Source organism: Mchenga conophoros, linkage group LG4 (assembly GCF_057382185.1).
Source record: "Mchenga conophoros isolate Kocher_MC1m ecotype Shallow Benthic linkage group LG4, M_conophoros_male_GT1.1, whole genome shotgun sequence".
Taxonomy (NCBI): Eukaryota; Metazoa; Chordata; class Actinopteri; order Cichliformes; family Cichlidae; genus Mchenga; species Mchenga conophoros.
Window position 1 is genome coordinate 36792975 of NC_140529.1, and position 26461 is coordinate 36819435.

Consider the following 26461-nt stretch of genomic DNA (forward strand, 5'->3'; position numbering starts at 1 on the left):
TCCTCGACACTCGTGCTTTGGCTGTAGAGATGTCGCCGTTCTGAAACCGGGACTGCATCATTGCTGTATTGCAGCTCCATCATTCCATACAGCGATAACCACGTGCAGCTGCTAATGTCTCATCCTTGTTCGGCTTCGTACTCAAACCTCGACATCTGCAGACCGAGAGTGTCTTTTTTCAAAGATGACTTAAAAACTGTCCTTTCCTTCTTACGGTGGATGTCTGCAGGATCACAGAGACAGACTCGTGATAACAAAGAGCAAATCAAGCAGAATTTCAAAGACAAGCGCAGTCCAGGCTGACCGCGTCTCACCAACCAGCTTCTCGCTTTATTGCTCACGTCGGAGAAAGCTTTCACAGCGCCGTCTCCACAGTTGCTCACATCTGTATTGTGAGGCGGCGCGTTGCCGTGTGTGTGTGGGATTTGTTTTCAGTGTTTGCATGTTTGATATTTGACAGAAGAAAACCTGTAAAGTTTATTCTACATGATCCAAAACTCTGGCGGTCTAACCCTGACATTAAGGATTTATAATTCTTTTTAAAGACGACAACAAAAGAAAAAAAAATGCTGGAAAGAAAAACCAAAGTACATTTGTACCGATGATAACGCGACGCTCCCGCAATGCTTTACTTAATATGACATTATTCTTCTAACAATCCATTAACGGGTCTTTAATGCACTAAAGGTTAGGCACATTTAGATGCTTTTTCCATTGACAATGTTGAAATAAATGCCCTAAATCAAGCCTAATGTGCCAGTCAGCGAGTAGCCTTTCATGAGGCGGCGGTTGACTAATAATATCAAAGAAAATCTAAATCTAGCCGTAATTGTCAAAGATGTTGATGTTCTGTGTGAGTCACACAGCGGAGCAATGAAGAACTAGATGGAGTGAGCGAGAGTAATAGGCTGCATCAGAGTGGTGAGGAAGCTAATGCCTCTTGAGACTGTTTGTAAGAGAGCGAGGCCTTTGGATGGCGAGCTGACTTCAGTATGTGCATTACTCAGCCACATAAATCTGGGAGCCCCCGCCTCGGCTGCCTGCTTTGGTTTGGCTTTAATTACCTGAGCTATCCTGCACTCACCACCAGCACTTCCCTAATGGGGCTGCCTCACTCGGGCATCACTCACGCTCAGTCCGGCCAGCTGGCAGGATGGCCTGGGGGGGGGAGCCTGGCCCTCTTATTATAACTCCAAGTCTGTGCCCTAACGCACCTGTAGTCTCAGTGTGTGCGCGCGCTCGCATGTGTGGCTGTGCAACTTCCTGGGCTGTCACATAAACAAACTTTTGCAGCAGGCAAACAGAACACTAAGATTTCTCATGAAAGCGTTCCTAAAATATTAACCGCTATTTGCAATCATGCTGACCGAGATTGTCCAGTAATTTGGCCTTCTGTTACGGTATTAAGTGCCGGGTTGCTCGTGTGTCCTTGGGGCATTAGCTGTCAGTCAGTGACATGTCACAGCAGCTTCGCCACTTGTCAAGAATGTGTGCTTTCATTCTTCTTGTGTACAGCTGCCTAACAATGTGCCAAGAGCTTTCAGCGCTGACTTAAAATGCATCAGGCCGTTTTTGTTCCCCAGCGTGAAAAGACACGGAAGGCTCGGTAGGAGCTCCTCGCGTCCCGGCCGCCGTCGAATGACTCGCAGTGACCTTGGAGATTATTGCTATACTAGACAGAAAAAATGCTATATGTTTGTCAAGAGCTGTCTGTCATCAATGAGCTTTTGTGTTGGCTATCGATCGGCTCCTGGCCAGGACACCGGGGTTGATGGATGCACAACAAACAGACTCTGCATTGCCAGCAAGCCGCCCAGCGAGCACGATGGGATGTCAAGTCTGGGAGGCTGCCGCTGGCCCCTCGCGCCTGCGCTCCCTCACTCGCATGTGAATGTACCCAAGTGTCGGCCCCGCCCTCAGCCCGATAAAGAAATGAGCTGCGTCCCTAAATGGCGATTCATTAGTAAACAAGAAGTGGATTACTGTAGTTTAGCCCTGTGTCGATGACGGGCCCTGATTGCTTTGTAAAATGTAGCGAGCTGTGAGCGTGAGCTGCGCCGCTGTATCTGCAGCACGCACATATAAAGATAACTACACAATTCCCCTATCAGTTGACCTGGTTTCCCTTCAGTTAGTGAGCTCCAGCCTCCAGGGTGCAATTGAGAGCGCCTTGGTCTGATACTGGATACAACGCAAATGCCAAGTGCAATACAACAATCATCATCCCATGTGAATTTGGAGATTTTTCAGGAAGTGAGCTACCACTGCTACATTATTCAGCCTCTGTCTCTCACACAAGAGAGAATGGCATTAAAGTTAATTTCAGCATGGCTCCAGCTGGTGCTGTTGCATCCACAAAGAAGCCACATTGTTATGTATCTTTATTGCAAGAGGCGAAAGCATCAAAAGGCGTCCTGTTGGAAAATCTGCAAATCACCGTCGTGAAGCGTTTGTTTTCTCTCGACTGGGTTTAACCCTGCCTCCCTGCAAAGCACGGATACGCCATGAGGTCAGACTTATCGATCCGCTTTGATATTTTATAGACCCCAGTCAGCTTCCACCAGTATAGGCTGCAGTATTTCCCCCAGCGACGCGATCCAGCTGTGGCCACCAGAGACCTTCAATAAACAGACGCCTTCGGCCGCCGTCCAAGGACGCCAACAATCGCAACGCGTGCACGAAACGAGACGTCGCTACCAAAATGCAGCAATTGACCTCCACAGTTAAACATCCTACAAAATAGAAAACGTCGCAAAATCCGAGCTGTAAATTGGTTTTAACGCCTGTAACCATCTTTCTTTGTAGTTTTACTGTCACATTATCCTGAACATCTGGGCCAAGAGTGTGTGCTACTAAAGGCGGTGTAATTCAACAGCGCTGGCAAGAAAAAAAAGAAGCCATACTGTGCTTTTCACAGGTGCTGGACCGGATCCAAATTGATAATTTTTCAGACTCAATAACACTTAGAAGGATACAGGAAAACAACAGCACCGGACATGCAGGGGAGGTCTGGCAGATTACAGGAGATTTGTCAGCCCCTGGGAGTTCTCACTCAGCTGATGTTGACAAAGTAGAGCTGATGTGGGTTGGTGAAAGGGGGGAAAAAAAGCTGCAGAAGAAGAAGAAATCCTTTTGAAACAGAAACCGTTCATGCACACAGGCTTGTGTGTGATACATGTTGAAGTTTCTTTGTCTTTTCCGTTTCAACAGCCTCTCCCCACTTCAGCACCGAGGGTAGAGTGTGAGTGAATAATTCATCAAATCCGAAAATCTATGAAATAAAATCATTTGTTGCCCTATAGTGTGCTTGACAGAGAGATTGTTTATAAGGGTGGTAAAGCAGGACCTGAGCATTGGTAACGATCAATAGCCTGATGGAATCCCGAGGCCCTCGCTTGTTGCCAACGCACATCCAGACTGAGACATCAAAACAGCTTTGGGTTTCTCTCCTCTCGCTTGTGTCTCCAGAACATTTCAAGCCAGCTGGGCAATTCAGATATTTTTCCATTGGTTGTTTTGTAGTTGCATTATTTAGCTCTGCATTTAGACCCCCCCCCCCCCCCCCCCCCTCCCCCATCACACACGCACTCCACATCTCGGGGTTGTCATTAGCGGCTGTATGTTACAATGATGCTGAGAACAATTAAGATAAAAACGCTGTGACAAATCATAATGGTGATAATGATAATGATAAGATGAAATGGAAATGACTCTGGCAAATAGGGTTTCTGTTTTTAGGATGATTCCACAACAGCAACGACACACTCGTCTTACACCAATAACAATGATAATTATTATGATGATAAGTCCAAAATTACCCCTCCCCACATCATCAGCCTTTGCCTTCGTCTTCCCTGCGTTTCGTTAGAAAGAGGAGAGGTCATAACACCACTTCCAATTATTTTCCCAACTATCCCGAAACCCCCACGACTCAGCCGGCCCACGCAGCTCGGACCAAAGGATGGTGCCCATTGCCAGTGACCTATTAATCTCTCCACTGTAAGTGAACAGGCCTTTGCACTAATGAGGAATGATTAAAGACAGCAATGAGCCATTTTTGGAACAGCTTCAAAAAAAAGGGATGCAAAGAAGAAAAAGAGATCATTTGCCACGATCAACAAGGAAAGGACCTTTCCAAAACACTGGCATGAAGATGCAAGCACATCTTTTTAATTTTAATCTCTTACGGTAGCATCGGAGAGCGTTCGTCTCTTTTATAGAATATTCGCCTCTTTGGAGGATCCGAATAGAAAAAGCTTTCAGCAGAAAGTCTTTAATGCTAAAATATATCAGGGTTAATTTCTAATCTGTATCCACTAGTTTCTGAGGATTTGCCTATAAACCCAATCTGAATCCTGGTAGCTGGTGGCCTGCTTGATGTTGAGGTTAAAACGCAGTTTAGGCTCGCGATTCCTTTGTTCTTCTGCAGGCTTAGACTCCTACAAACTTGTCTGTGTTCATAAAAATTACATATTTAGAAGTTTTTTTTAATGGCTTAGATGTAACTCTGCAACTTTGCATCCTTAAGTATGCATGGATCTATGAATAATTAGTTGCTGCTTTTATCTCCACCTACCCCTCTGCCTCACATCTGCAGCTCCAACATACCTGCTCACTTTGATTCGGCTCAAACGCTGCAAAAGTACTCAGCGCTACACAATGGCGAGTTGTAATACTGAAGTAATTTTACAATACGCGGACTGATTAACCCCAAAAACAGTTTTGTCAGTGAACAGTGAGTAAGTTACCTTAAGGTGGAATTGAAGGTAACTTAATAAAGGCTTACATTTTGAATCAGCTGAATATATTATGCTAATGTTAATGTTACGTCATGTGGTATGTCTGAATCCATGTTTTTGAGTGTTGTTGAGGCCAGATACTGGGTTGCATATAATTGTTAATTTAAAGATTATTTTTCATTCTCGAAGTATCTTAATTTTTATCAGGTTTTTTTTTTTTTTTTACATTTTTTAATATTTCATATGAAGGAAAAGACAGATTACGTGATTAAAATCGTGTCTCAGATTTAACTCGTCACTCTTTGTGGATGTCCCAGTTCTCAAGCTGGGAGCCGCAGCTATAAAATATTACACGCCGTAGCGTTCGGCTTTCCCGTCATTAGATGGCAAGCCGTGGAAAAAAATCCCAACCAAAGCACATTAGGTCTGCTGAGTTCTCCGCATACTTCCTGCCATGTAATGTACATAATGCAATCAAAGAGCAGCCATGTTTTTTGAGGTCAAAGATGACTGCCGCTGTGTGTTTTCTGCATTGCGCTTTGATCTTTACGAGCTCCCTCCCACCTCCTTTTTTTTTAATTTCGTTTCAGCTGAGAAACGTACATTATTTTCACTTTAAATTCAACAACCGACCCATTGAAAGCAGGTCTGTGTTATGAGAAAGGAAGGACCACTAAGAATCGCCCATGGGCAGTAATGCAGCAGTTTTTTTACTGTATGTAAGTGTGTATACATTCTGTAGATAGAAATTGGGCCTAATCAGCCCTGCGGCTCTCCAACAGAGGAAAAAAAAGAAGAGGAATCCACTTAGCAACGTGGCTAATTTGCATAGCTTTGAAGAAAACGGGGTCTGTGTTTAGTCAGCTTAGATGGCAAAGGAACGTCAGAGTCTGACACTCAGCGGGAGACAAAGCAGCTGACTGGTTTCTCTGACGTTCAGGCTGGCTGGATGACTAGCTGGCTGCATTGGTATTGCTTTGATGTACAAGGCACCTCATCAAACTGTGTTTATGAAGGTGCAGATACTTTGGTGGTTGAACCTGCTGAAGCAGTAGCTGTCAGATTTTGTGAATTTAAAAAGTGCTTCCTAAAAATTCAATTTGCTTCTTACTGCATATCTGTCAGGATGGAAAAATATCTGAAATAGCTTTTAGACCATTAAATATAAGGTGGTAAAAACATAATCTAGGTCAACAGGGCAACGATTCAGCTTTTTTTAAGCCTTATTATCATTTATGTGTTTCATTTTGGTGTTAATTACTCGTATTAGAAAATTACAGATTGGTTTTATTTTCTTTATTTAAAATGTGCTAAAACTAGCCTGTCACAGGGGAAAAACATCTGTTCCACCTGACAGTTTGTTCCCTTTAAAGTTGGTATTTCCTGCTGTCTGTGAGCTAATTGAATGCTTCAGCTGATACATCTACACACAGCATTTATTAGCTGTCTGTCCTCGCCTCCAGCTGTCACAGCCTCGTTCTGCTCAAGGTCTCTTTCTGTTAAAACGGGGTTCTTCCTTCCCACTGTCGCCAAATGTTTGCTCATGGAGGACTGTCTGATTGTTGGTGGGTTTCTCTGCATTATTGTAGTGTCTTTACCTTATAGTACAAAGAGCCCTGACGTGACTGTTGTGACTTGGCGACGTATAAAATAGCTGAACTTAATTTAATTCAGTCCATCACAGCCACTCACGTGATTTCATACCAGTTAGAAAGTTACACTAGCAGTAAACTACAAAAGACTTGAAGGACATCCCAGAAGAAGACTCCAACTCTGATTGGTTATGCACAATAATATTGCAATATTATTATATTGATTATATTATATTGCTTTCTTGCTTGGAAGCTTGTGGGCAGATTTGGATCACAGTTTAAAAGTAATATTAAGGAACTGTTTAAAGTAAATTAAATAAATGCCAAGACCAGCTCTGGTTTCACAGTAGATAACAGGGCTGCACCAGGAATACCAAGTGGAAATTCCAGTCACTGAACTGGTCCTCAACAAACAAAGCTGCAACTTCCAGGGTGAAAAACTGAAGAATAAAGCCAAATAAAAGTCCCAAAGACTGCAGTTCCTGCAGTGGCGCGCTGAGGCTGAAGTCCTTATCAACTCCTATGTTAAAACAACCCAACAGCAATAAAACCATGTTTGCACCCTGGTACAACAAACAGTTTTGCCAGAGTGGCTGTTTGGCCAGCTGGTCGTCTTTCTAGCTTAACAGTTAATGTAAACACACCAAATAGTTTTCCTGTCAAACCCAAGAAAAAAAGCAAAAAGTGTTTAGTCTTAAAAACTCTGGATTTTGTTATTGGTTTGGAAGCAGCTCAGTTTCAAAGTGTCTTATAAAGAAGTTGTATATCATATGCAACAATGAATATGAAATCGGTCATCAGACCGATACCCCGTGAACAACACTGACATGGCCACTTTGATATCTCATAAAAGACCAATATATCAGCCAATCATAACACATCTGACACCCCCTGTCTTTCTCTCTCTCCTGACCTCCTGCCTTCAGTCTCTGCATCTCTTACAGCACAGCAGGCTTTGATTTAAGACCTCTGCAGCAGTTTATGGTGTATATATCCTAAATGGACATTTTAATAGGCTTTTACTTTTTTTCATTGTATTGTGCAATGTAAGCAGTAATCATAAATTATTATAATCATAATTTGTTGCTGCCGGCTGAAAGCCTTGCACAGTATCTCTGAAATGTCAAGTTTTCACAAAGAAAACAGCTCCGTTCAGAGGCTGACCAGCACGGCACGTGCGAGGATTTGAGAGGATTTTAATAAGTGGTGGTTTTTAGTTAATCTCGGCCCGTATGGAATCGAACGTACCTTAAAGTAAGAACGTCAAATTAAAACAATGTTCTGTAAGGCTGAATGTGATTATTCTGCTAGAGTTTCTGAAGAATACCACTTGTGTCCAAATGATTTGAAGGAAATTTGTATACAGTGATCCACAAACACATAATGCAGCCCTAAAGACAGAGAAAGGGGGCGGGCTTTAATATTTTACCAACTGTAAACATCACAAAGCTGTTTCGAGGCCAGGCGTCTGTGTGACGCTATCAAACATTCAGCTCCTCACGTTGTAATGAAGGAGTGGGAAACTGGACGTTGAGGAGTTAATATCCTCCAAAAAACCAAAAACGAGCACATCTGCATTTTTAGCTCGCTCCCATTTTTCTTCTGCCTGTGTATTTTTTATTCATATTCCCCGTCTTTGCTCTGGAAACTGCCATCAGGCTCAGAGGCAATTTACGGTACCTCTGAACACGTCCTTAACGGTACCATCATGCGTTCATCAGTGCCACCGTGAACACAATTTTATTACTCAATTTGATGCCACACAAGGTTCATTCCCCGCATTTTTTATGCATTGTGGGCTGAGCTCAAGCAGAAAATAATCTGGACAGAGAGGGCTGTGTATTACGGCTCAAACGGGATAAAGCACTGACAAATTCCGGACCGGAGGACTAGTGAGCGGGGAGGACAGGGAGAAAGAGAGATTAAGAGCTACACCATTGTTTACCTCCTCCTCTAAGGTGCAGGATACTCTGTCGTTTATAAATGTTGGTAGCTGTTATTGGTTACCTTGCAGGCTTTAGGGGAAAGAGGAAAGGAAAATGAAAAAAAAACTTAGGGAAAGACCCAGGAGGGGGTTCGATACAACTTTAATAATGCGTAGCAGGAGCTAAATGAGCCATTCTGCGGTACTTTAAGACGTCTTCCCTCCACCCACCCACCCCCACCCACCCTCCGCCTCCCCCCCCTCACGGTCTCAGGGCCTGAATTATTAAAAGTGTTGTTTTCCCTTATTGCATTGCAGCAATGTGCCTCTTTGCTAGAAATGAGCTGCACGTTGTGGAGTTTGAATGCTTAAAGCGACCCACCTCCAACGGCAAAGCCAGGAGAGGAGCACGGAAGGCCCCCAACACACACACACACACACACACACACACACACACACACACACACACACCTGAATGACCACAACGTTATGCTCAGATGGCTCTCTTACGCTTCTCTTATATAATGCACGTTGTGAACTAACTAGTTTGTTTTGCTAAACTGTGCAGGGCTGCAACTAATGATTATCTCCATTATTGCCTAATGGACATTACACTATAAAGTGTTGGAGAATGGTGAAAATGCCCATCACAATTTTCTAAAGCCCAAGGTGATATCATTACAGTTAATTGCCTTTTTCCCAAACAACAGTCCCAAACCTACACATATTCTTTACACCATAAAGGATGAAGAAGCAAGTCCTCCCAATTAAGAAAGATGGAACTAAGGGATGTCTTTTATGAATGTTTTAGTGCTGTCTAATAATCCCTTTAAATATTTCAGATCCAGCACTCTGCATTTTCATATTAGTCAGTTTTTGTTTTCAAATAAATGTACCCATAAATGCTTATAGCTTTGTTTTTAGAAGGACTCGGATTAATTATAATGAGTCACAGTTACTGTAGCTACGCTGGCCAAACTTTCCTCTCATCTCTTTAATTCATTCGGCCTGTAATTGAGCGTTTAACTTGATTTTGTTGAGACAAATACGTTCGCGGCTGAACCTCGTTTGTGCTGCAGAATATTCTGGAACAAACGGGCTGCGATGGACTAGAAATGTATTTTTTGAATTTTCTCTAGGGCTCAAGTGCAGACTTGGTAAGATGGAGAAATTTTCAGAGCTGTCAATACATCTTCTCTGATGCACTGATGGTGCATTTTCATGATTGCATATATGGGAGAAATATAATAAATATTTGAACTGAATCCACTTTTATCCAAGTGAACATTTGTTTTCTTCTTTAGAAAAGTTTGAAAATGATCAAGTTTAAGATTGAATCTTGACATTTAGAATAATTTATAAGCAGATTCAATCCTGAAATACTGATAGCCGCGTAAGCCTTGAAATCTATGTGGAGCAAACTCTCCATATATTGAGCCAGACTCAACAAGGCATCACTTAATAAAACAATACTTTCTCCTTCCCTTTTTCTGCTCTTGCAGGTATTGTACATGCCCGGTGATTTGGGTATTAAATTTGATGCCTGCAGTTAAATCTCTTGCTGTGAAATGCAAGAAATAAAAACTCCGAGTTGTAGATAATGCAAAGTACAGTAAAGCACGTTGCATGCTCCTACCCCCTCCCTCGGAGCCACACGCATACACTTGCATACCCCCGCCAACACATACTTTAATCACACAATTAATAATTAATCAGAGGTTGGGCTCAATGCTGTCAAGCCTGCAGATGAGAGAACACCCAACTGCTGAGACAAGCCCTTAAAAAAGGGGATTAATAACCAAAAAAAGGAAAAAATGAACAGCTAGACAACACGTCGCTAGTTAGGCTCAGTTTTTCTTAAAGTTGAAGGAAAATACAGACGGTCCACTGGCGCGAATAGGCAGCTTTGAATGCATTTTTTGTAAAGAAATAAATAACAAAAGCTCGCTGGCTATAGAGTTCTGCAGAGTTTGTGAGGGGGAAAATTAAGTTGTCGCTTTTATGTGACATTTTCTACATGCAAATATGCAAAATTTGATTATGTGCTCTGTCTCCTGCGTATAAACACCATCAATAAAACTATAACAAACCGGTTCTAGAAGAATAGGTCAGGGATGAGTATGTATTATTTGCGCACCGCATTACAGCCGGTGCACTGATTGATTTCAATGCATTGCATCACTCTGGAATTGATCATACACCCGTGATCATTGTGTTCAATTTATTTATTCCCACTGATGCAAGTATTTTCCAACACTTAAAAGTCATCGGCGTCGGTGCCCTCTTTTTTTATCTCTGTCAGTCTCGCAGTGCTCTGTTTCCAGTGTTGCAGCAGAGAGCAGAGTGTTTACCCAGCTGTAATTACAACATGCACAATGACCTCATTCTGCTGTGTCAGTAGCGGTAATGTATAGCCCTTGATGTTAAACTGCAAAGAAAAATGGTGTGCACTTATTTTCAATATGCTGACTACATTCCCAGCATTTTTTTTTAGACATGGCCGTGAAGGCAGATCAGAATTTGATATAAGCACTGGTGCTCCTATTTATCTGACAAGGTCTCTCTGCCTTAATATGCATTCAATAATGTGAAATGATATTAGCTGTAGGAGCTCATTGACTGTGCACTCAGGGTCTCTCGGTGTCTCTCCGTCTCTGTCTGTAGCACGCTCTTTATCTGTTTCTCTTCCTCGTGCACACATACAGAGAAGAAATGGGGGGAAAAAAAGAGAGGAGGCTTGAACCGCGGATAGCAACAGCAGCAGAGCAATCACACCGAAGCAATGCCCCCCACGCCTGGCCCATTAATAACAGTAATACGCACACCGCGCCCAAGCCAGCACTGCCGAAAGCACCACTGACACTTTAATGGGCATTTTTTACTTTTGTTTTTAAATAATGCATGTGCTGCTTGTCAGCACTGCTTCACTCCACCCCTGGTGTGCCTTTGCAGCGTTCCATTGTGCAGAAATTACAATGGAGACCTGTGTTTTCTGTGCCGCCTGCTCCGTAAGCTGCATTCATCACGTTCATAGGGACATCAGAGTGCGTTACATCACACTCTCGGGGCCGTGTGTGTGGGCACGCATGCCACGCATGTGTGCGTTTTTGTTTGTGAAGGCACCTCATTGGCACTGAGCTAATTAAGAGCGTCTTTGAGAGGGCGAACTGTGATGCTCGGTGGCACCGAACATGACTTATAAAGAAGGATGATGCTCTCTGTGATACAGTAAACCTGACAGTCCGCTAGCGGTTTGGTGTGTCTGCCGAGCATGCCACTGTTGTTATGCAACTACGAAAACCTCATATAGACCCCGAAGTATTCGGGATCCTCTGGGCTCACTTGCAGTTAACTTATTCAACAGTAAGAGATTCATCAATAAGAGAAGGTTTAATTTTCATTCGTCCGGGGACCGGTGCGGAGCAGCAATCGGTGATACATACCATAGCGTTTATGGCATAAGTTAATTTGCTTTGGCCATCCTTGGATGGGCAATAAAACGAGAACAATAAAACGAACACAAATCAGCAAAACACAACAAACTCAAAATTATACACATACATCATGGCACAACACACAAAGTTCAATACGAAAATATATATTTTTAAAAACGGCTGAGACGATACACAACAGCACGAGGGGCGATTCGCAGAGAAAGAAGATGATGGTATTCAGCTCCTGCTCGTTCGTGACTGCATGAAAAAGTGTGGTAAAAAGTTTCGCTTTGAGTTTAAAGCTAATCGCACATTAAACGTCTCCGTGTCCAAGTGTGGGTTGACACTGTTCAGTGGAAAAGGAATGACATGAGTTTAGCCATCCAATAGATTAATTAACATTTAAACCTGCAGTTTATTGCTGTTTATTAGTATTTATGCATTTTGTAATATCACCCAATCATATACTCAGGTGGGAGAGAAACAGCTATAACATGCTAACAATGATTCAGACGAGAGCATCAGTGGATATCAGTGAGTACATACTAATGATATTCTATATATACAATATTTATACTGTACTCCCAGGACAGGTAGGCATATCTAGCATGTATCTTTCTATATTGTCAGCAATGGATGCACTGCCATTCTATTATGCAATAATGCTCATTGAAATCCAGTTTCTGTATTCTCAGCCAGAGCGGCGCTTTGGTGGACTGTGTGTGTTGTGTTTGTGTCCTGTTTGCTTTTTTTTTTGTGCACCTGCTGTAAACTGAGAATATTGAGGGTTTGTATTGTAATCATACATAAGCCCCCCACTTCTAAATTGGATCCGGAGCTGACCAAAGATGTATTTGCACATGGTAAAACTTAATAGGAACAAGTAGGCACGGGGACCAACAAATTAACCGTTGTTTAACTTTGAGTCTCGAACGGTGCAGATTTGAATATCGGGTGCTGCAGAAGCTGCTCGTTTATTTCGGATCACAGACAGTAAAGGTGACGGACGTCCTCGGCGAGAGCTGCAGAGGTTGCGTCGGAAGACTTGCGAGACAGGACGTGACTTCGGGACTAGCACCCTCGAAAATCAATTTTTCAGCAGTCCCCTGGTTTTTGAATTAAACACCAAAAACATGCAAATTTTATGCCAGCGTTGCACTTAGTAAGTTAGAGTATGGCTGTGTCACTTTCTGTGAGTAATTTGCGCCGGCCTGAACACAGATTACCAAGGCCCATTATTAACCCGTTTGGGTAGCATCTGGGTAAAACGCACATTTCTCATCAAACTGAAAGCTTCGGTGTTTTATTTGTGCGCGTTATTCTCGAGATCCCAAAAAACAGAACTGTAAATTTATCATACATTGAAACTTTGCCAAAATGATGTGCCTCGGTGAAGTGCATTTATCACAGATCACTTATTGTGACATTTTAATAGTAGTCCCTGAAGTGCTACATCTCACGGGAGAACCGAGTCAAGACTATAATCGCAAAGGTTTAGGAGCAATAACTGTTTTATTTTGGGTTCATACTTTTGAGCTGATTCCATAACAGACACGGGGTAGTTAAGTGGTTATAGAGGATATCCTTTAAATGTGATGGTGGTCAGTTCACGGTTATTTTCTGGCGTATTAAATGTTCCCCACTGTTTTCCTGTTGATACTAAACCTCATTTGGTTATTTATATTATGCTGGTAGATCAACTTGACCCAATTGTGTAACTTTATTGATCGTAGCCAAGCCACCTATCTGTATTCCTTACTGCACGTAAGGTCAATAAACCTCAAAATCAATATTTATAACAATCAATGTTGCATTCTCTATGATGCCTCTTCCTGTGCAATGATTTCCTGCGATTGAATTGCTTTATTTGTGTTTTTTGGAGGCGCCCCTCTGCTGCTTCTTGTCCGTTTCGGTGACGCCTGCTCGTGTTTCTGTGTGTCCCTGCAGGAAACACGTTGTGTAAGTCAGGAAGCATTGCTGTCTTCGGGAACGTGGTGTACAGCGGACTGCTGAACGATCACCTCTGGCATTTGGGAGTGCCCCTCTTTACAAGACTGGTAAGAGCAGCAGGCCCCTCTGTGCACACTTACCTTCACTTTTGTTGGAAGAATTTCACGCGCTTGTGTGGAATCTAACAGGTGTGGAATTCCCCGAAGCTTGTAATGTTGTTTTTGATGCCCGCTCTGTTGACATGTGTTAGTTAAGGTTAAGACCTGGATGTGAATCCTCTGCTGTGGATGTAGGAGACGAGGAAAACCCACCACACACACACACACACACACACACACACACACACACACATGCATTTCATATTAGACTTTTTAAAAGGCATAACTAAGATGTTTTCTCTGGCCTTAAAGTGCAGGTGAGCCCACCTATGGATTCAGTTCTTCCCCAGCTGGCTGGCTGGGTGTGTAGCTAGTAGTGCTGAAAAAAGGCTGGCTAAATAATTCATGAAATTTAGTTTTACGGCAAGAATTTTATAAAAATTACAAGGTTTTAATTAAGAACCGGAGCGGCTGAAGCTTGCATTAAGAATTCATGATAAATGTCTATCCCTAATTGTCAAAGGGAAAGCGAATGTTTGTTTTACACTTAATCTCGCTGATGGTGGAATGTGAGCTTAGGAGATTCTTGTGAACGGCATAAACACGAAGGATCACAGAGCGATATTCCAAAAGATGAAATCCAACGAAGCCCTTTCCCTTCTTGTTAATTACCCTTTTTCTAAGCAGGTCGCAAGTTTTCATCAATGTTTATTATTGATTAAATCTGTCGTTGTTGCTGTCATTTATGAGTCAGGAATTAGCGTTGATTGGTGCACAAGGGTTGCATATAATTGGGTTACATTAAATAGATAATTCAGCTGATCTCATAAATGTCTAATGTGAAGCCTTGTTTGATTATCAATTAATGTCAAACGGAGATGCAAGAGGCTGTTAGGAATCCTGTTGGGTTTGCTTGTGTTGCATGTGGCAAAGCTACTCTCATTGCAGCTGTAAGAAGAGCCAGGAGTTTTTACAGTGAAATGTATATTTAATATTGTACGCGCTGGCGAATTCAAAGTAACGCTGGTAAACAAGTCTTTAAAAGATGTAACAAAAAGAAGGACATCAAACGCCACAGGTAACAGAGCTTTGGCTTCTAATTAAACAGAAATTGTTTTTTGAGGAAAATGTGCCTGTTGTTCTTAGCTATAAAGAGTAGAAGGAGGAAAATGATTAAAATATTTCATGGCTCAAAAGTCACTTCATGGTGCCTTTTTCAAAGCCGAGAGTTTAATGGAGTAGGATGCTTAATTACTAGCATATTTACATTTTCTCCGACAAATCCTCCCACGAAGAGAAAGCTGATGGAAAATAACCACTGTGTGACTCCGAGAAGAGTTTACCCCATGACATCGTGAATATATGGTAAAATACATAAAAGATGGAGACAGCCACCATAGCGTCCAGGTTGGTTTGGTGTATTTCGAGGCTCGAGGGCAAGCCGCTCAATGACGAGCACCCATGCAGACTATCCAAGTGTTTCAGTTTTTGTTGGTATTTGCAAGACAGATGTGATTTAAAGGAATTACTGTGTTGCATTATGTAAATGTTAACCCAACATACAGCTGCTTCTAAACCAGCCTCCATATTAATATCTACGATGTTTACTGTGGACTGCCTGAACAAGCTGAAGCACATGCTTCAATAATCCACAATACATTTAGTCATGCAGAATCACGTGAAAAGAAACAATAACAGGTGCAAGTATGTAACACGAATGAGGTGATGTGCACAAATGTTTAAAGTAAACATTTAATAATATATTATAATATAATATGTACGTATAACAGACATAATGTGGCATCCGTGCAGCTTATTGATGTCACAATGCAAACAGGCCTGGAGGATTAACACAAACAGACCACACACGGTGCGCTCGCAGTGTGAAGACACCTAATCCCCGCTGTCGTTAGGTTAACATCCTCCGTGTCGCTCCTTTGCATGGCGAGCAGCGGCCGAGCTCTGAGCCCGCAGGAGCACTCGTTGAAGTAAAAGGTTCGACTCCCGGCTGCGCCACCAAGGCGCGGCCTTGTGTAGCGCTCAGTGTGCCCGCTGCCGACACACTAGGTCCGCCCAGCAGTGGTATCAGCATGACACGCGGCAAGCCTTCACATCCCCAACACACAGCTCCTAATTACTGCACAGCCCTGCCAGTTTGTACCCCTAGGCCAGTACTGACTGCTCAATGCCAAGATGTAAACACTGCATTATTAACACGACATACAGTCTGTGCACACGGCTAGGTTTAATGTACTCGACGTATGTCTACATGGAGGCATTACTTTAGTGGGATTCTTTATGCGAAAGCATACAATGAATTTATTGTCTTCCAGACAGCGAGTTCCAAAATCACCAGATGGGCGATTTGCTGCGTATAGGGTAATGTATGCTTACAAATGATGTTTAATGATATCTTCCAGGGATAGGAAGCAAAACATTACCATTTTCAAGGCTAAATATGCAGGCTGTGTCAGAAAGCTGGAGATACAGAATTAAGTAACACACTGTCTTTTTTTTCTTGTTATTTTATGCATATTTATTGGCTGCCAGAGCGTCTTGATGGCATTACACAATATCTCGTTTTTTTCTTTATGGCAAATCACAGTCCAAACATAAGCTTTGCCTACTTATCACCAATTCTAATATATTTTCATATGAAAAATCTCTCATGTGAGTATTATTAGCAGAGTGCTCTGCCCCTGCAAGTGCCGCAACTTCCTGTCAGTGTGAGAATAATAAGGGAATGGAAATGTAATATGAAACTTCTTCAGCACACAGAGATAAAGAGGAGAAAGGGCTTCGTTTAGCCGCTTGTTTCTGCCTGCACGGCCTTCCCCGGCGCCCTTTCCTCACGTGACGTGTGCTGTATAGAAATGTCAATACCTACCTGTGGAGCTGATGGAGACCCATAAATCGATAAAACGAGCATAGCTGCAGATCCTTGGCCGCCAAGTTGTAAAACTGGTCACTCCATAAAGTGAAGTGTGTGATTAGAGAAAACCAGCCTGGCAGCATCAGAGTGGAGCCGCCGTCTTCCTTCGGGGCTCGCACCGGCTCGGTCCGAGCGTTCGGGCGAGCCGGCCGCGACTATAGCCCAGAACCCCGCGGGGAGCTCGCAGGGATGAGAGCGAGAACTCTCATTGTCTCCTCTGGTGTCTTTCTAACGACGAGATCTGAGTGTGGCTCGACAGAAGATGCTCTGTAAGTAGCGGCGCTACGGACGAGAGGTGAGATCGGCATAAAATATTAAGACGGCAGATCTCGAGCCGGCGATGGTCGGAGACAGACGGACATTTTAGGCAGAACACTCTGTGTGTGAGGCCTTCACTTCCTCTTCAGTTTGAAAGCTCCATCTTTATAATGGATGGCGGAGTCTCTGGGGAGTGTCTAGACTATGGTGGGAAATCTAAATGGTTGGGAAAGCCACTCCAATGCTCTGTAAGTAGGTGGAGTATGGGAGAAATGCAACTCAGAGAGGTGACAGGAAGAAGGGAAAAGCATCCCAAACAACACCGTGTTTACCTGCATTGCACTTCCCTTGGTAACGGGCGTAGATTCCTAGACAGGAGATGCAGACTTTACGTAATGCTTAAATGCCCTCTGATTCTTTTCTCCCCAACCCTAAGTGGCCTTAGCTCCGGACCGCGATGCTCTCTGTCTGCACCTACACCCACCCCCACCCGCTCTCCAGCCTGTCCTGCTCTTTTTTTTTCTTTTTTGCCTCCGAACTCGTTCTTTTCCTGCTTCTCTCCCCCCTCAGTTATTTATGAGCACGACTTGAAATAGACTTAAAAGCGTGATCCTTAATCTGAGTTGCCTGAGAAGTGCATTTCATTTTTATTTCCCATCAGAGATTGATGGAGGACTGGGGCGGTTATCCACTCTGTGATTGCTAATGTAAATCCATTGACTTCTGGTGGACATATATAAAGATATGGAAGCCTTGCATGTGCATCCCGTGATGCCAGTGGGGAGATTGCGTGCGTGCAAAGCAACGGAGATGCTGGTTTGTGCGATGTGATGGAGGGGGGTGGTGTAAGAATTATATGGCGCGTGTCTTGATTTATGAAAAGCTTCTTAAAACATCACAATATTTGCAAAGTTACTAATTGCGGTTCTTTGCCTGTGTGCCATTTCATATTTCACCGCTCACTTGTGCTTTTTCTGAAGGAGGAGGAAAAAAATAAAACGGGTGATAAATTTAAGATGACAGTTACACCATATGAATGAGGCCCCTTGTGTATCAATTCGCTCAAAGCCAGCTGCAAATCTAACTCGGGCTCCTTATGTGGCAATTACTGATGGGTAACATAACCTGCATATATCTGTTCTGTTCATTAGGCCAATGTGCTCTATAACTGGCAAATGTTCTTTAGGATCCTACAGCAAATTAGCTCATCCCCCAGGACGTCTTTTATTGGATGATCCGGCTCCAGAGGATGCCGCAAAACCACTTGAGCTCTCCGCAGCCTGCCCCGGTTGCCACAGGGTTAATATTTAAAAGCGCGAGCTCCCAGTCGTGTATTGATGATATGTTTTGAAAATTGCTGAGGCAGGCTCATTGTTACAGTGCTGTCTAGAAGATAGCCAATCCTCCCTCCTCTCCTCCCTCTCTCTCCCTCGTTCCCCTCCCCCTTTATAGCCGCCAGATGGAAAACACACTAAAGCATGTAATGTAATATAGCTTGGCACACACAGAGGTATTTCACACCAACTTCATCTGGCCTCTGATCTGCCACAACGCCACCTGAAAAAACAGTGCTTTTAAAAAAAATTATTTTTTTTTCACCGAAACAAAAACGTCACCAAATCGCAAGTTCGGAGGAAAAGAGGGAAAATAAAAGGCAGAGGAGCTATCGGCAGCTAAAAGTAGAAAACAAGTGGAAAATAGGCTGCGCCTCCCAATTGCCTGTGGCATATTTTAAGGTTTTCTCTGAGAGTCTTTTTTTCCTTCAGCATCGCCTCCTTCTTCTTCTCTTCAATGAACTAAAACTGCCACAACTTCAATGCAACTCATCGCAGTCGCAGACGGTGAAAAGAAGAAAGGGGAGCGATCTGTTAGTCCTCCACTATCACCAGCATCATCCCCAACACAGCACCCCCCTCCCCGCAGAGATCCCCACCACGACTCTCAGCTTCCTGCTCCCCCCCCCCCCCCTCCCTCACAACTCTCCCCCCTCCACCCCCCGCCTCCTCCCCGGGACGCTGAATTTTACAGTACCGTCTGCAGGATCCCGGTTTGTTCGGCGCACTCCTCTATGCAGAGCAACACGGCTCCGGTGGAGGAACGCTGGAGGCAGCTGTCAAGCGCAGGCTGCTGCTCCTGCTGCTCTAGTTGAGCCTCGGTGCCGTACCGACTGATTTCACATTCACCAATAAGAGACGGCACAGGGGGGAGAGAGAGAGAGACGGAGAGAGAGAGTCTTGAAGTGAGTGGTGTGGAGAGGCAAGTGGAGTGGAAGAGTGTCGAAAGAAAAAAGAGGTTACAACACCTCCCCAGCTCTCTTTCCTTTCTCCCGTCTGCTTTCCCCCCCTCTTTCTTGTGTTGGCTCAAAAGAGGAAGAAGAAGAGGAGAGAGAAAGGGCTCTTTTAAAAATTAACTGAAGAACAAGCTGCTTGTCAAGAGAAAGAAACGAAAAGAGAAGAAGTGCTGGGGGACCTCAAGTCAAGCCCCATTGAAGAGTTGAGAGGGAGGGCTGCCTCAGTGGAACAGGGACCAGTAAAGCTCTCTGTCCAAACGTTCGGACTCCTCTTGACACCCACGCTGGCTGGACTGGTCCCAGCGCTTAGCCCCGCTCTCCTCCACCCGGCTGCCCACACCTGCCCCGATTCCACCATGATGATGTACTTTTGGGTGAGTACCGCACCACTAAAGTGTGGGTATCTCCTCCTGCTCACACCGCTCCGGTATGCACAGAGTTGGCGTGTAGAACGTGTGTGGCGCATGTGTCAGAGCGTGTTGCAGCCCTTACATTATATACAGTGTGAGTTTGAGCGTGTGTGCGTGTGTGTGTGGTGCAGCGCCTCCCACATGCATGAACAGAGCTGATGGTTTTTCCACTCTCGTGTGTTTTATTGATGTTGGGTTGCTGCAGCCAGAAGCTACAGAGGCCTGTGTTTACCCGTCACATTTGTTCAGCCTTTAAACGAAATCGGATGTTTGGGTGCGATTGTTATCCACGCCAATACCTTCACGAGTTCGTCAACTTCCCCCCCCCCTGATTGTCAAACTACCCAGCATGCAGCTGAAACGGTGTCCCTCCGTCTGAGAACGACGCTCGGGGTCTTTCGGGGACACGTTGTGATTTCCTCGCCTGCGCTGTGTTTCCAACGCTTTTTGTGTGATATTGTTGTTTTCCTCGCCTATATATCTAAGTCAGGCAGAATTTCATAAATTAAATGGCATTAAGCGCAGAATGAGGATAATTACAGATTGTTAACCAGAGCTGCTGATTAATTCTCTTTGAGATCATGTGTGATTAGTCAGATTGGTTTTGTCTCCTCGGTGGTTTGTATTCTCACCACAACAATACCCGCCCAACGCTCACTCTGCTTTTGCATTTGTGCTTCTTCTTCTTCTGCTTTTTAATCTAAATTTCTCACTGATGCACACTGCAGATCACTTTAATCCCCCCAAGTTTTGCTAACTTGTATTTTGTACCTTCACAGAAATACAAAGTAAATGAATATTTTCAGCCTTGCCACTGTAAACAGTCTGAGCTGTGATGCAGATGCAGACTGTGTGTGTGTCTGTGTGTGTGTGTAGCTATTGATCGCTAGTTCAGATTTCTGGGGAGAGTGCATCTTTTTGGGGAAAAGCTACTTTACAAGGATGACTCCATTATGAATGACTTTCTACTCGAACCACTTTTTTAAAATATGGAAGTGAAGCAAAACATGAATAAGCAAAGTATGCTATGCACGTTATGAATGAAACAGCCCTGGCTATTGATTCAGAGCTCACGTTTCTGGAGAAAGAGGATGTTTGGGGGCCAAAGTTGCTCCAAGTGGTGACGCGAGCTCACATTCGAGCCTCACGCGAAGCTCTCCTTTTGTCTCCGAGCAGAATGGAAGTGACAGGACGGCGTATGCTTTCCAAATTATGCCATAACTAAAAGAACGTAACGCAGCGTGCGGTGCTCGTGTGCTTTCCGAGGCCTCGCTGCTACACAGGCCTCTTTGATACTCTGAGCTTTCGCCTTGAGATGTTTTCTGGGTGTTGATGCTTATTGAAAGAGGCTCATCACTGTCTGCAGCAGCTCACCGATCTCCACCTCCCGTTTCATCACGTATTCCCCCTCCGGCCGGTCAGAGTGATGACCACACGCAGATGTAGGCTGAACAGACCAAAGCGGTAGTGCTGGCAGTTTACAGCCCTGCAGGCTCATCACTGTAACATGAGGCTCCGTGTACTGCAGTGGGCTTACTCTCATCGTGTTAAGAAAAAAGAGCTTATAGTAAAGGAGCTATTGCATCTGTGAGCGCATCCATTATGCTAAATTAAAGTTATATATCTTACTACTTTCGCTTTCTGCTCACTTGAGAAGCAACATTATTTTGCTGAAAGCGTGGAGTCAATACATGACTCATGACTCGTTTCATCATTTTGCCTCTAAAACTTCAAAATCTTTGAAGACTCTGCATTTCTGAATGATCACAGAAGCCAAATGTCTTTGTGATGATTTTTCACCCAGAGCCTAAAAAGAGGTCAATATTTCCACAACGAGAAAATCATACAAGGAACAAAGTGATTAATTAACCACAAGTAAAAATAACCAAATGATAATAAATTATTAGCTAATTTCTAGAAGTTTTTAACGTTTGCAGCTTTCAAGTATGAGATTGTCTTCCTCCTACTTCTTTATCATAGGACATGGAATATTTCCGGCTTTTTGACTCTTCTTTGGACAAAATAAACAATATGACGAAGCAAACTTGGGCTGATTTAAAAATGAGATGAATTTTTTAAAACGTGTTTAGCTCACCAAATAATTATTGCATATTATTTTTTATGCAGGAGCCTCTAAAACATTTTGCAGACAGATATTTTACACAGGAGAAAATTTCCACTCGTAGCTCTCACGCAGATGTAGCAGATGTGGGCTTAACCTCGTCTGACGATGCAGACTGACTTAATTATTTCCACTGTGCAGGAGCGGGAGCGACTTCCTTGTTGTGACACGAGCCACCATCATATAAAGGTTTCCACTGGCCTTTAAGGATACCATACGATTTTAGGATTTAAGGGAAATTATTTGGAGGACCAAGCCTTTATTGGGAGTCACTGCTGAGTGTTTTAAAAGTTTAAAAAAATATAAAGAGTCCGGCTTCCCACAGCACTCCAGGAAGTGGAATTAAAGAATTATGGATTTCTTCTCACCATGTCTGAATTTTGCGTTTCCTCAAGAAAAAAAAAAGGTAAAATTTGAAACACTCAAAACATTTTCTGGGGTACACAAAAATGAAACTGCCAGGGTGTAATAACACTTATGAGAAAAGCAACATCCCATCCAGGGAATGATTTACTATACCATACCTGGAGTGTATTTCATGTGTGTGTGTGCGCGGGAGTAAGCGAAGTTGTGTTAGTCGGCCAGCATTTAGCTGTGAGAGGAGGGTGCGACTGGCTCCCGTTTGAACTGCAGGTGGCGAGCATTACCTGCGGTCCCTCCGGAGGCCTGTCAGCCGTGCATCAGTCTGGGGAACCTGCAAACTCCCCTCATTAGAATATTTATTCACCAAGCAGATGTTCTTATCCAGGGCAATTACCTTTGGCTTACATTTCCCTGTTGCCCACTGATATAGATGAATGTGTATACAAAGACGTCCCAGGTTATGCATGGGACCCTTGGGTGCCACCCACCATTCCCCGCATATGCGCGACGGGCAAGCCGGCGACCGTCTGGCCTGCCACGGTGTTCAACCTAAAACCCAAAATCAGCTCCACTGTGGTAATTGGAGGAAGTGGAGGCGACATCTCCTGCAATGGCCATGCAGTGATGGAAAGATGGCCTGTATATCATTCTCTCCACCCGGCTGTTCCTTTGCATTAGAGACAGAGAGAAAAAGGGAAGAGGCATGGAGTGGAGAAACCATGCATGCTTCTGTCCTCCCCTCAGTGTGATGAATAATTTAGCAGTGCAGGGCCCTTGCTGTCGAGTAGAGATGGTGGTAATGGGGAGACTGGATATATATGGCATGCCAAGGAGCGATGGTTTACGTTAGACTTCCCCAACCAACGCACTCGAGTGCGCCGCAGACTGCTCACACGGCGTGTTTGGCCTGTATTAATGTTTTGTTTTTATTTATCGGGGAGAAAACCGAACCAAACAACAGCGGACGTCGATGCGCGGCGGCTAGCGGCGGGGCTGGTTTGAGGCTCTGGAGCTGTGGCCATTAGCAGGAGTGCATTCCCTTTAGGCAGATGTTCAATCTCGGGCTGCATTCAACCAAAGAACAACTTGGTTGACTGAATTGTGCCTTCTCTTCAACCGATCGAGGGGAAATAAAACTGCAGGTTATCGCTAGATTAGCTAAATTGGTCTCGGTGTACTCGACCTGCAGCCTTATTAGCCTAGATGAATTATAAATAAACACAAAAGGCCTGTATTTATAGCACGCTGAATCACGCTAGGCTCGTCGCTGTTGTCCTTAAGCGATAACAGCAAAATCAGACATTTGCTTTTACTTTTACACGATCCGTTTGCTCCTGAGCTTCATGATTTCATTTTTCTGTTTTAATGCAAGTTTTACATCTAGCTCGGTTTACCTGGATGTGCTGCAGATGCTAAGGCGTCCTGTAAACAACCATCACACCAAATAATAATATTAAGATATATTTAAACCCAAAGCAGGAAGTCTTAAACACAAATTTTGGAGGAAAAGTCCAGCACAGACAAATTGTTCTACCCTTTCTAGCAGTGACTAGTCAACGAGATGATTGAATGTTGCTGCCCTTGCTAGTCTGCAATGAACAATGGCTGCAAACTGCTGGTTCTAAGACGCTACAGTGTTCGGGTGCTGGAGTGCTTTAATGGGTCGCTGAGGCGTGTGGGCACTAGCCTGCAGAGAAAAAAGGCCGCTACTGGTAGCTACGCTAAAGTTAGCCATACTGATCTGTGACTGATTTGGCATCATGCTGTGCACTGTTATACGCCACGTAACGTCGGAGCAACAGTTGAAATCCAGTTTGATTAATGAATGTGATTAATGGTTTCAGAAGGCTTACAGTTTAACCTGGCCTGTGGGTTTGAAGTTAATGCAGTTTTTTAGGTGTGTTTTTACTTTAAATGGACTACTTGGACTTTTCTCTCCCACTAACTGACTAGTAAAGCAGGATTTAGATGAAACGCGAAGCTGCCGGTTGAGCTGTGAAATGCAAAGAGCTGCAAAGTTTACGCACGGTCATCTATTTTAGCCAAACGCAGTGTCGGTTAGTTTTGAGCCAGCTCTGATTAAGAAATGAAGTTTGGATCACGCAGTCTGCCTTCAGCTGGGCAATTTTTTCTTTTTAGAGGAAGTCTATTCCTCATGCTGCCAAAAATAATGGATTAATTCTCCTAATGAAAATAACACCAGCAATTGTCCAGCCAATCAGAATTGCAAGATCAGGTGACCATCCAATCAACCAGCCGACCTGAAGACCACAGCCTCACTTTAATTAGGACGTGCATGTGGTGGAAGTGATATGAAGGTAGATTTCCTTAAAAGATGAAAGCAGCGTGGAGTTTCAGGCCCAACTCTGTGCACATATAAGAAGTCCCGTATGCATTTCATGTGCATGCATATGGCCTGGTTGCAAATGCTCAGAGAGACGTCTGCAGCCTGACCAGCAGGAAATGTTGAAATTCGTGATGGACAGCATAAAGAGGCAGAGCTGATCAGCCATTCTGGGCGGGAGAGCAGCGAGTCCAGGCCGCTGGTTTCATATTGCAAGATGAAGTGCTCGCGATCGTTTGTTAATGTATTAATTGATCTGTGTCCTTAGACGGGAAAATCAGAAGTAGTGTCACGTAGGCTCTTTAGTACTCCCCGAGACGCCTTCATTAGCAGCTGCTGGCCGACTCTCCACCCCCATTACAGGACCGTGTTGCCACACACTTTACCTGACCGCTGTAATAACTTTAGACATTTCTATCTCCCCGGCAAGACATCCGACAGCCCGAACAGTTTGAGGGCTTAACATCAAATGTGAGGCGCTTCTTTGAAATTCACCGCGGGGGGCCGTGTGCCGTTGTTTTGTCTGCTGGTTGTTGCTCTCTTTTCCTTACGAGTTTGAGTAACGGCTGTTGCAATCAGTCATTAACTTCCAGCTCGACGTTTTATAATCTGGACGGCACACATGCCTTTGTAGCAGGGCTGATGTAACGACGCTGCTACAAAGCTGAGCTAAGGAAGCAATGGGAAGTACATCCAGGAACTGTGTTATCTCTTTAACCGCTAATACCAATGAGGTTCTAGCAACTTCACCGACGAGCAAATTGTATAGTTCTTTTCCAGTGTAATGCCAGCTGCATAGAAAATCAATTCAGTCAGAAAAATGAGGCCAGTAGGCTTTTATTTTCCTCCTTTTTCGGGATAGCGGGGCTCCACCCTTTGTGCTCTGTGGGATCATTAGTAATCAGTAGCTTTAACATTAATTCTGTCAGCTTTTGGTCTCTTCCCCTTGGGGCTAATGGGTCTAGAGCCCAGCTAATTGTGATTAGGCTCTGACAGCAGGTTTTACTTGCAGGATTTTCACACCACAGTCCTCTTTGATATGAGCTGCACAGCTGATAAAGAGATTAGATACAGGAAGAGAGAGTGTATGGAGAGGAGGGAGGAGGTAGGTGTTCTTAAACTACAGAAAGACGCCTACACGGGGGAAATCACTGGTGAGTTTAGCAGAGGAAAATAGATCCGGACGCAGTAAAAGCCTCACGCTCGCTTATTGCACCTGCTATCATTAGCGCTTTTGTACACATGGTCAGCCTCCCAGGGAAAAGTCATTATCCAGCTGTGCTGTTATTTTTCTGCTGTTTTCTCCTAGTGGAGTGTGACTTCAGGGCTATAGCCAGCGCACCCTTTAATGCCTCCAACACAATAAAGGACTCTAGCCTTAATGATGTGGGATTGGATGGCCATGCCTCAGGTTGTCCGGGGTCTTGTGAGCTGTTACTGCGAGCGGCCATTTTGCCTCGCCGCCGCCGAGGCTCGGTGTCAATTCAAGCCCAGCCATTCCAGAGGAGGCAAAAATAAAAATCTGATTTAATGATTAACTGCGGCTGCGTTGTTTAAAGGGCCCTGGCTCTCTATCTCTCTCTCCCTTTCTTCAGGCGAGCGAGAGAGTGAGGGAGCGCAGGCTGAAAAGCAAAACAACGAGGAGAGGAAGGAGCCAGCGAAGTAGTAGGATGGATTGTTGCCAGTGCACGCCAAGTTGCCAGAACACGAGGCGATATCGTCTGTTTTTCGCTCTTGACTGAGTGAACAATCCTGCACGAGTGAATCAGGAGACGTGCGATTGTGCAGGATGATGTTCAAAGCACTCATTTTACATCTTAATGACTCGGAGGATTAAATATTAAGGTTACGGCTTCTCCGGCAAATGAAACTGGAGCAAAAGTTCAAAAGTTGAATGATTTTTTTTTTTCCCTTCCAAATTTTAAACAACACCTGAGCTTTAGCAGCAGGACGACGAGTGAGTTTGCGCATCGTAGCGTTTAGAAGAGGCTGCCTTTTCTCTCTT

At 44.0% G+C, this 26461-nt stretch overlaps 1 protein-coding gene across 9 annotated transcripts in view; it reads left to right on the forward strand.

The window, feature by feature from the left end:
- LOC146576709 (RNA binding protein fox-1 homolog 3-like) overlaps positions 1–26461 on the forward strand; it is a 431434-nt gene that overhangs the window by 275335 nt on the left and 129638 nt on the right. For 8 of the 9 annotated variants that reach the window (XM_085272168.1, XM_085272169.1, XM_085272171.1 and 5 more), the window contains one exon: positions 13637–13746. In XM_085272168.1, the coding sequence (XP_085128294.1) occupies positions 13637–13746 (110 nt within the window). Of the gene's footprint in view, positions 1–13636; positions 13747–18968; positions 19592–26461 lie in introns of those variants that run through there. The other variant, XM_085272173.1, reaches the window with a different exon arrangement.